A 10,868-nucleotide genomic window follows, 5' to 3' on the forward strand; every position below is an offset into this window, starting at 1 on the left:
ATCATGAGTGAACTCCCATTCACAATTGTTACTAAGAGAATAAAATACCTAAGAATCCAAATTACAAGGGATGGGAAGGACCTCTTCAAGGAGAGCTACAAACCACTGCTCAACAAAATAAGAGAGGACACAGACAAATGGGAGAACATTCCATGCTCATGGATAGGAAGAATCAATATCGTGAAAATGGCTATACTTCCCAAGGTAATTTATAGATTCAATGCCATCCCCATCAAGCTGCCAATGACTTTCTTCATAGAATTGGAAAAAAACTACTTTAAACTTCATATGGAACCAAAAAAGAGCCCACATTCCCAAGACAATCCTAAGCAAAAAGAGCAAAGCTGGAGGCATCACACTACCTGACTTCAAACTATAGTACAAGGCCACAGTAACCAAAACAGCATGGGACTGGAACCAAAACAGAGATATGGACCAATGGAACAGAATAGAGGCCTCAGAACGAACACCACACGTCTACAACCATCTGATCTTTGACAAACCTGACAAAAACAAGCAATGGGGAAAGGATTCCCTATTTAATAAATGGTGCTGGGGAAACTGGCTAGCCATATGTAGAAAGCTGAAACTGGATCCCTTCCTTACACCTTATACAAAAATTAACTCCAGATGGATTAAAGACTTAAATGTCAGACCTAAAACCATAAAAACCCTAGAAGAAAACCTAGTCAATACCATTCAGGATATAGGCATGGGCAAGGACGTCATGACAAAAACACCAACAGCAATGGCAACAAAAGCCAAAATAGATCAGTGGGATCTAATTAAACTAAAGAGCTTCTGCATAGCAAAAGAAACTATCATCAGAGTGAACATTTCTTACAGAATGAGAGAAAATTTTTGCAATCTACTCATCTGACAAAGGGCTGATATCCAGAATCTACAAAGAACTCAAACAAATTTACAAGAAAAAATCAAACAACCCCATCAAAAAGTAGGCAAAGGATATGAACAGAAGCTTCTCAAAAGAAGACATTTATGCAGCCAACAGACACATGAAAAAAATGCTCGTCATCACTGGTCATCAGAGAAATGCAAATCAAAACCACAATGAGATACCATCTCATGCCTGTTAGAATGGTGATCATTAAAAAGTCAGGAAACAACAGGTGCTGGAGAGGATGTGGAGAAATAGGAACACTTTTACACTGTTGGTGGGAGTGTAAATTATTTCAGCTGTTGTGGAAGACAGTGTGGCGATTCCTCAAGGATCTAGAACTAGAAATACCATTTGACCCAGTGATCCCATTACTGGGTATATACCCACTGTATTATAAATCATGCTACTATAAGGACACATGCACACATATGTATATGGTGGCAATATTCACAATAGCAAAAACTTGGAACCAACCCAAATGCCCATCAATGATAGACTGGATTAAGAAAATGTGGCACATATACACCTTGAAATACTATGCAGCCATAAAAAAGAATGAGTTCATGTCCTTTGCAGGGATATGGATGAAGCTGGAACCCTTCATTTTCAGCAAACTGTGACAAGGACATAAAACCAAACACCGCATGTTCTGACAGATAGGTGGGAATTGAAGAAAGAACAGTTGGACACAGGGCGGGGAGCATTGCACACCAGGGCCTGTCAGGGGGTGGGGGGCTATGGGAGCGATAGCATTAGGAAAAATGCCTAATGTGAATGATGAGTTGATGGGTGCAGGAAGCCAACATGGCACATGTATACCTATGTAACAAACATGCATGTTCCGCACATGTACCCTAGAACTTAAAGTATAAAAAAAAAAGAAAGAAAATGTTCATGTCCTTTGCCCTCATGATACCTGCTGGAGTTGCTTTGTTTTTCATGTCAAGCTATAATAAATATAATTTAACTGGCAAAGAGAGAATGTCTCAACTTAATTAACCCTTATTATCATTGTTGAGTCATTTCTTAGTTGCAAGGTAGTGTCTGTACAGAGGCAGCTTTAATTACTGCTAATAAAGAAGCCATCTGGCCAGGAATCATTCCAGCATGTGGATCTTATACTTTTAGGGCAAATGTTCTACCCTCCACAAGCCAGCAAGAGGCTTGAGATTGGGTGGAGACTGCAGATAACATCACTGGGCTTGGCAGGCACCATAGTGACATGTCCCGTGCCTTAGTGTATATTTCTGAGATTTAAAAAATGTATAGAGGTGAAATTCACATAACATAAAATTAACCATTTTTTATGATTATCCAATCTGAGGACTGAAAATTAACCATTTTAAGGAACAAATCAGTGGGATTCAGTACATTCAGTGTTGTGCAATCACTACCTCTATATAGTTGCAAAACATTCCCATCATTCCAAAATAAAGCCTGTACCAGTTGAGCAGTTTCTCCTCCCTCTTCCCTCTCCCCAGACCCTGGCATCCACCGTTGCACATTCTGTCTCTCTGGGCTTCCCTATTCTGGATATTTTATACGATGCAATATATGGACTTTTGTTTCTGGCCTTCATGTCATAGAATATTTTTGAGGTTCATGCATTCTGTAGCATGTGTCAGTACTTCATTCCATTTACGGCCGAATAATATTCCATTGTATGGATAGATCACAGTTCATTTATCCATCCATCAATGGACATGTGGGCTATTTGCACCTTTTGGCTATTGTGAATTTGACTGTTAGGAATATGTGAGTCCATGTATTTAAGTAACTGTTTTTAATCCTCTTAGATCTATAACTTGGAGGGGAATTGCTGGGTCACATAGAAATTCTGTTTAACTTTTTGAGGAACTTCTAAGCTGTTTTCCATAGTGGCAGCACCGTAGTACATTCTCACCAGCAGTAGGTGAGAATTCCAATTTCTCCATGTTCTTGCCAACACTTCTTATCTTCCTTTAAAAAAAAATAGCAATCTGAGTGGGTGTGAAGTGGGTGTCCATTGGTGATAGACTGGATAAAGAAATTGTAACTTTTCTGGGATTTTGACTTTGTGCAACCACAAAGAATTAAGAATCTGTCAGAAGATGCCAGAGACAGGAGGACAAGAAAAAGTGTGGCTGGGAACCTGACGCAGGTGGCCCCTGGGCCTTCTATTTTTTTTGTTTGTTTGTTTGTGTTTGTTTTTGTTTTTGAGATGGAGTCTTGCTCTGTTGCCCAGGCTGGAGTGCACTGGCACAATCTCGGCTCACTGCAACCTCTGCCTCCTGGGCTGTAGCAATTCTTGTGCCTCAGCGTCCCAAGTAGCTGGGATTAGAGGCATGTGCCACCATACCCAGCTAATTTTTTGTATTTTTAGAAGTGATGGTTTTTTGCCATGTTGCCCAGACTGGCCTTGAACTCCTGAGCTCAGGTGATCTGCCTGCCTTGGCCTCCCAAAGTGCTAGGATTACAGCGATGGGCCACCACACTCAGCCAGGCCCCCAGGCTTTCTATGGACTCCAGAGACATCTCTTCTCATTCTTTAGAGACAAGAGAGCAAGTAGGGATCCTCAGAATTTGACTGATGTGCAGGCTGTGTATGAGTTATTTAACCCCCCTCAGCCTCAGTTGCCCCATTTATAAAATGGGTGTAAATGATTCTGTCTTTCCCTCTCAAAGGAGCTCAGAGGAGACCAGACCCTGGCCTGTGATCTGCAATGGGCTCGGGACCTAGATCTGCAAGTCTGGCTGGTGCTGGCTTTGACTAGAGAGAATGGGGGATATTACCAACCCTACTACCTGACTCTTGGCAGTCGTTCCATAAACGTTTGCTCAATATGAAAACAGTTAGTTCAGCAGTTGCCAAGAGAGAGGACAAGAGTTACAGAGTATCCCTACATTAAATAACGTATTTTCTTCTTATCAAAAAGGGGAGACATGAGTTCAAATGTCACTGAACAAATAATTGAAAGGTTGGGCATTTGTTAAGCCGGGTCTCTGAGCCACAGAGTGACCTATGGAAGGGACCATTGAAGAAGGCAGGAATTGGAAGGTGGGAAACAGCCAGATCAGACCAGACATGGGATTAAGAGGAAACAAAGGGACAACTGGAACAGTATTGGCAGAATGAAGTCATCGCAGGAGTCCAGACCCCTCCAAATCTGCCGTTTACTCACTTGACCAAGATCCTTTTACTCTCATTCCCTATCTAGCCATTAGAACCACATGTTCTTGATGCCCAGGATTCTATGAGCTAAGTTCAAAGCTTCCAAGGTTGCAGACCATGAAACAGAGATAAAATGCAGGCATGGTAGCTGAGATCAGCAGCCAGCTAAAATATGTTGCAATTTAAATAATACCACCGGTGATGACACATATCTAATATTTTCCTACCATCTTACTGGCATAATCCTTGTTGAATATTAAACAGTGAACTCAACTTTGCACATGAACTTTAGGAAGTTCAAATTCTGATGACTACTGCAGACAGGTTGAGAATATGAAGCAGGCTTACCCCAAAACACATTATTAGGGTCAATTCCAGTGCCCGCCATTGAAAGTCAAGGTTTCTTTGACAAGTTTAATTATCTCAGAATATGTACATCACAGTAGAACCTGAAAGACAGCTACTTACATGCCCAGAAATTATTATTATTATTATTATTTTAATTATACTTTAAGTTCTGGGATAAATGTGCAGAACATGCAGTTTTGTTACATAGGTATACATATGCCATGCTGGTTTGCTGCACCCATCAACCTGTCATCTACATTAGGTATTTCTCCTAATGCTATCCCTCCACTAACCCCCTACCCACTGACAGGCCTCGGTGTGTGATGTTCCCCTCCTGTCCATGTGTTCTCATTGTTCAACTCCCACTTATGAGTGAGAACATGCAGCATTTGGTTTTCTGTTCCTGTGTTAGTTTGCTAAGAATGATGGTTTCCAGCTTCATCCACGCCCTTCAAAGGAAATGAACTCATCCTTTTTATGGCTGCATAGTATTCCATGGTATATATGTGCCACAATTTCTTTATCCAGTCTATCACCAATGGACATTTGGGTTGGTTCCAAGTCTGCTATTGTGAATAGTACTGCAATAAACATACATGTGCATGTGTCTTAACAGTAGAATAATTTATAATCCTTTGGGTATATACCCAGTAATAGGATTGCTGCAGAAGGTTTTTCTTTACCTTCTTGAGAATTGGCCTAAAAAACAAACATCTCACATTTTATCAAGATACTTTCCTGTGCAGTCTTATTTTGGTTTTGGATTACATAGGAAAACTGAAATTTCTCAGTTCTGTGCTCAAGCACACCTCTGATTCTCCAGGCCACCCACTGGATTTTCCTTGGTGCTGGAGTGTGTGCGTGCTACTGGGGCACCTGTAGGCAGGCCTGTCCAGTCCAGATGCACTCATCTGGCCCCCAGTGTCCCTGGGGCTTAGCAAGGCAGACCACTGTGCATTCCACATATCAGCCCATTGCCAGAGGCAACAAAGAGCTTCTCCCAGTGAAAAAGGATAAAGTATAGACCCAACTGCTTTGGCCACAGTTGGCTCTTACCGAATACTGCTGTCTACTGGCCTGAAGGCCAAACTACACAACATTTAAGAGCATATGTAACAATATAAAACCTGCAACAGAAGTGCATAAGGCTATAGAAACAATGATAAAAGACCCTATCTAGGCTGGGTGCGGTGGCTTATGCCTGTAATCCCAGCACTTTGGGAGGCTGAAGAGGGTGGATCATGAGGTCAGGAGTTCGAGACCAGCCTGGCCAACATAGTGAAACCCCGTCTCTACTTAAAAATACAAAAAATTAGCCCAGGCGTGGTGGCAAGCACCTGTAATCCCAGCTACTCGGGAGGCTGAGGCAGGAGAATCGCTTGAACCCTGGAGGCAAAGTTTGCAGTGAGCACCACTGCACTGCAGCCTGGGCAACAGTCCAAGTCTCCATATCAAAATAAAATAAAATGAAAATAAAATAAAAAACTCTATCCAACATTCTCTGCACTCACATTCCTGATGAGAAGTAGAGAAAGAGAAACCAAAAATATTATAAGGAAATAAAACAAACCCTACCTGCAAGACAATTACCATGAAAAATGTGTGTGTGACACCACCAAAGAATTACACTAGCTCTCCAGCAATGGTCCCTAAACAAAATGGAAACCTAGAAATTACAGATAAAGAATTCAAAGCATGGATTGTGAGAAACCTCAACAAGGTCAAAGACAAGGTTGAATATCAACAAAAAGAAACTTCTAAAGCAACCCAGGAAATGAAGGAAGATAAACATCTTACCACATAATCAATCAGAGCTTCTGGAATTGGTAAATTCACTTAAGAAATCTCAAAATACAATTGAAAGATTTATCAAAGACTAGACCAAGCAGAAAAAAAGAATGTCAGAGCTTGAAGACTGGTCTTTCAAACTAACCCAGTCAGATAAAGAAAATAGAATTTTAAAAAATGAACGTGGGATTATATAAAGTGATCAAATCTACAAATGGCCTTCCTGAGAGAGAAGAAGAAAAAGTAAACAACCTGGAAAATATATTTGAGGAAATAATTCAAGGAAATTTCCCTAATCCTGCTAAAAATATAGACATCCAGATACAAGAAATCCAGAGAACACCTGTGAAATACTGTTAAAAATCTAGATCATGAAGACATAGATTCATCACATTATTCAAGGTCAACAGTAAAGAAAACATCTTAAAAGTAGGTAGAGGAAAAGGTTGAACTGTGTAAAAAGAGAACCTCATTAGGCTCACAGGAGACTTTTCAGCAGAACTTTATAAGCCAGGAGAGATTGAGGATGCATTTCCAGCATTGCTAAAGAAAATAAACTCCAGCTAAGAATTTTATATCCTGCCAAACTAGGCTATTTAAGAGAAAGAGAAATAAAATATTTACCAGACAAGCAACCACAGCCAACATCATACTGAACAGGCAAGAGCTGGAACCATTCCCTTTGAGAACTGGAACAAGAAAAGGAGGCCCACTCTCACCACTCCTATTCAGCATAGTACTGGAAGTCCTGGCCATAGCAATCAGGCAAGAGGAAAAAGTGAAAGACATCCAGGTAGAAGAAGAAGGAATCCAACTATCTCTCTTTGCTAAAAATATGATGCTATATCTGAAAAGCCCTAAAGACTCTGCCAAAAAAGCTCCTAGATCTGATAAATGACTTCAATAAAGATTCAGGATATAAAATCAATGTACAAAAATCAGTAGCATTTCTATACATCAGTAATGTTTAAACTGAGAGCCAAATCAAGAATACAATCCCATTTAAAATAGCCAAACAGGAAAACAAAAATACCCAGGAATACATTTAACTAAAGAGGTGAAGGATCTCTACCAGGAGGGCTACAAAACACTATGAAAAGAAATAATAGATAACATAAATAAATGGAAAAACATCCCATGCTCATGGATTGGAAGAATCAATATTGTTAAAATGGCCATACAGGCCAAAGCAATCAATAGATTCAGTGCTATTTCTCTCAAAATGCCAATGTCATTTTTCACATAATTAGAAAAAAAACTACTCTAAAATTAATATAGAATCAAAAAAAGAGCTGAAATAGTAAAAGCAATTTTAGGAAAATAACAAAGCCAGAGACATCACATTACCTGACTTCAAACCATAATATGAAGCTACAGTAACCAAAACGGCATGGTATTTGTCCAAAAGCAGACACATGGACTAATGGAACAGCATAGAGAACCCAGAAATAAAGCTACATGACTACAGTCATCTGATCTTTCACAAAGTCTACAAAAATAAGCAATGGGGAAAGGACACCCTGTTCAATAAATGGTGCTGGGACGCTGGCTACTCTTATGCAGAAGAATGCAACTGAACCCCTACCTTTTACCACATACAAAAATTAACCAAGCCAGATGAAATATTTAAAGAGAAGATCTCAAACAATAAGAATCTTAGAGGAAAACTAAGGAAACACCATTCTGGACATCAGACTTGGGAAAGAACTTATGACTAGGAAAAACAAAAATTGACAAGTGAGGCCAAATTAAACTAAAGAGCTTTTAAAGGTAAGTGGGAGTTGTTTCTGGCTCCCCTAACCCTGAAGCCACTGCCAGTATCCAAATGATGGGAAACCTTCTCTGCCCTTGCAAATGCAAACACTGATATGAGCAGTGATTATGGAATTTTTTGAGGTCATTACACCAGATTGCCAGCTTGGGATGAGTCACTTGCTCTCCCTTCAGACCTGAGCTATGGCAGCAGGTATACTAGTGGTACACCTGTTAAGCTTCAGTGTCCTGCCCAGGAAACCTCACCTCTTATGTCTCCACATCACCATAGACCCTGCAGACATTCCTTGACACCTGCTTAGTCTGCCGCAGCTACACACAAAATCCCCTGAAATTTATCTGCTAAACCCAGGGGATTCTGCAGTGTTCCCAGTAGTCTAGCCTTCAGTAAGTGCTACTTGTAAGGGAAAGGGGAGTGCAGCACCCCATGGGGTATCCCATTCAGATAAGGGAGACCGGAGCATGTGCTTTTCTGTGTTCAAGAACTCCCCACTTGTGGGCTGAGAGTGACTTCTGGTACAGAAGGGGTCACTGTGCTTTGCTCTGCAAGAGAGCAAAATGGCCCCACCCCGGTGGCCAGGTGGACTTGGTGCTTGGGCATGGACGTGGAGATTAGGACTACTCTTTCCTCTCAGCTTCTATGTCAGGCACAGCCATGGTGACTCGCAAAGATGCACAGTCACACCAGAGGATAGCCATTTTAGGGTTATTAAGGGCAGCTACATACCCCACTGGCAGTGCATCCCCACTGGCAGCTGCATCCCCACTGGCAGTGTGCCCTCAGAGCCCAGACTTACATGAAAGGCATGACCCCTCTTCCTCCACATGGGGCAGCAGCATTCCTGCAGCACAGAGCAGGAGAACCAAAAAGCTGTGTCGTTTGTGCTGAGGGAGAATGTCTTGCACAGAAGACATCTTGATGCTGACCTGCAGGACAGGCACCTGTCACAGTGCTCGACCACATTGCAGCCTTGAAATAGACAATTTTGTCCACCTGATCTGAGTGCTGCAAGCACCAGGACAGACGAATGACAGGAAGGTGAATCATATTCCTGCCTGCCCAGGCCATGGAGCTGGGGAAGCCCCCCTCCCCTCCTTTGAAGACTTCAGGGCATTTCACTAGGAGCTCCTCCCACAACCCCATCAGGGCTGGTACTTGTATCTGCCATTGGGATATCAAGGGGCAGACTTTACTGTTTAGCTCTACCCTACCTTGCCCTCACCTCAGGGACTGAGCAAGGAGCTGTCACTGTGTATTTTACAGCCCAGCTCAAGTCGGAAGCAATAGGAAGCTACTTCCAGTAAACCGAGATCACGTGTCTATCCATCTGCTTTTGCCACAGCAGGCTCTTTCCCATAAGTGCCACCTTCTGTCTTGCAGGTTGAACTGCACAACCCAATACAAAACCTGTTGACACAAGTGCACCACCCCAGGAAACAAGATAATCTTCCTGAGCCCTTCACCATGCCAGCCCCACAGGAAGCAGTGAGACTGCTCACACACACAGTACATCATTGCTATAAACAATATTTAAGAAAGCCTCTTCAAAAAGGGTAGCTATACCCAAGGAACTCATACAGAGTCTTTGCCACTGAAAGAACCCAGACTCAAAACCAAATGAACCCACACAATATACATTATAGTTACATCATCAGCAGGGGAAAATCCCATCCACATGAAAGTAAATTCAGCCTGGGCATGGTGGCTCACGCCTGTAATCCCAGCACTTTGGAAGGCCGGGTGGGGGGCAGATCACAAGGTCAGGAGATCGAGACCATCCTGGCCAACATGGTGAAAACCCATCTCCAGTAAAATACAAAAAATTAGCCCGGGCATGGCGGCATGCGCTTGTAGTCCCAGCTACTCAGGAGGCTGAGGTTGGGGAATCACTTGAACCCGGGAAGGAGAGGTTGCAGTGAGCCGAGATGACACCACTGCACTCCAGCCTGGCAACAGAGCAAGACTCCATCTGAAAAAAAAAAGACAAAAAAATTAAATAAGAGAAAGAAAGAAACTAAGTAAATTCAAAAATATTATGAAGAAATAGTTTATGCAGATGAGAAGGATCCAGAGAAACAGCTCCGGAGGTCTGAAAAAACAGTATTATAACACCCCGGAAGATCACGCTAACTCTCCAGCAGTGGAGTCTAACTAAAATGAAATACATGAAATATCAGAAAAACAATACAAAATTTTGATTTTAAAGAAACTCAGTGAGATCAAAGAAAAAGCAGAAAGCCAACAAAGATGAATGAATATATGAATGAAAAATTTACTAAAGAGATAGATATTTTAAGGAAGAGAAACAAGGAGTTGCGGGCAAGATGGCCGAACAGGAACGGCTCCAGTCTGCAGCTCCCAGTGAGATCAACTCAGAAGGTGAGTGATTTGTGCATTTCCAACTGAGGTACTCAGCTTATCTCATTGGGACTGGTTAGACGGGGTGCAGCCCACGGAGGGCAATCCAAAGGAAGGAGGGAGCATCACCTCACCCGGGAAACACAAGGGGTCAGGGAACTCCCTCGCCTAGCCAGGGGAAGCTGTGAGGGACTGTGCCATGAGGAATGGTGCGTTCTGGCCCAGATCCTATGCTTTTACCACGGTCTTCGCAACCCGCAGACCAGGAGATTCCCTCAGGTGTCTACACCACCAGGGCCCTGGGTTTCAAGTGCAAAACTGGGTGGCTGTTTGGGCAGACATGGAGCTAGCTGCAGTAGTTTTTTTTCATACCCCAGTGGTGCCTGGAATGCCAGCAAGACAGAACCATTCACTGCCCTAGAAAGGGGGCGGAAGCCAGGGAGCCAAGTGGTCTAGCTCAGCAGATCCCATCCCCACAGAGCCCAGGAAGCTAAGATCCACTGGCTTGAAATTCTCGCTGCCAGCACAGTAGTCTGAAGTCGACCTGG

General features: G+C 42.5%; 1 protein-coding gene across 2 annotated transcripts in view; it reads right to left on the bottom strand.

The window, feature by feature from the left end:
* Window positions 1-9,473, bottom strand: part of LOC129489605 (cytochrome P450 3A7-like) — a 63,796-nt gene extending 54,323 nt beyond the window's left edge. Inside the window, exon 1 of one of the 2 annotated variants that reach the window (XM_055292476.2) lies at window positions 8,759-9,057. Coding sequence is in view for 1 of the 2 variants with exons in the window: in XM_063646251.1 (XP_063502321.1) it covers window positions 8,759-9,105 (347 nt within the window). In the remaining variant the exon portion in view is untranslated. Of the gene's footprint in view, window positions 1-8,758 lie in introns of both variants that reach the window. The other variant, XM_063646251.1, reaches the window with a different exon arrangement.
* Between the last annotated feature and the right edge of the window lie 1,395 nt (window positions 9,474-10,868).

This window comes from Symphalangus syndactylus, chromosome 9, assembly GCF_028878055.3.
Source record: "Symphalangus syndactylus isolate Jambi chromosome 9, NHGRI_mSymSyn1-v2.1_pri, whole genome shotgun sequence".
Classification (NCBI taxonomy): domain Eukaryota; kingdom Metazoa; phylum Chordata; class Mammalia; order Primates; family Hylobatidae; genus Symphalangus; species Symphalangus syndactylus.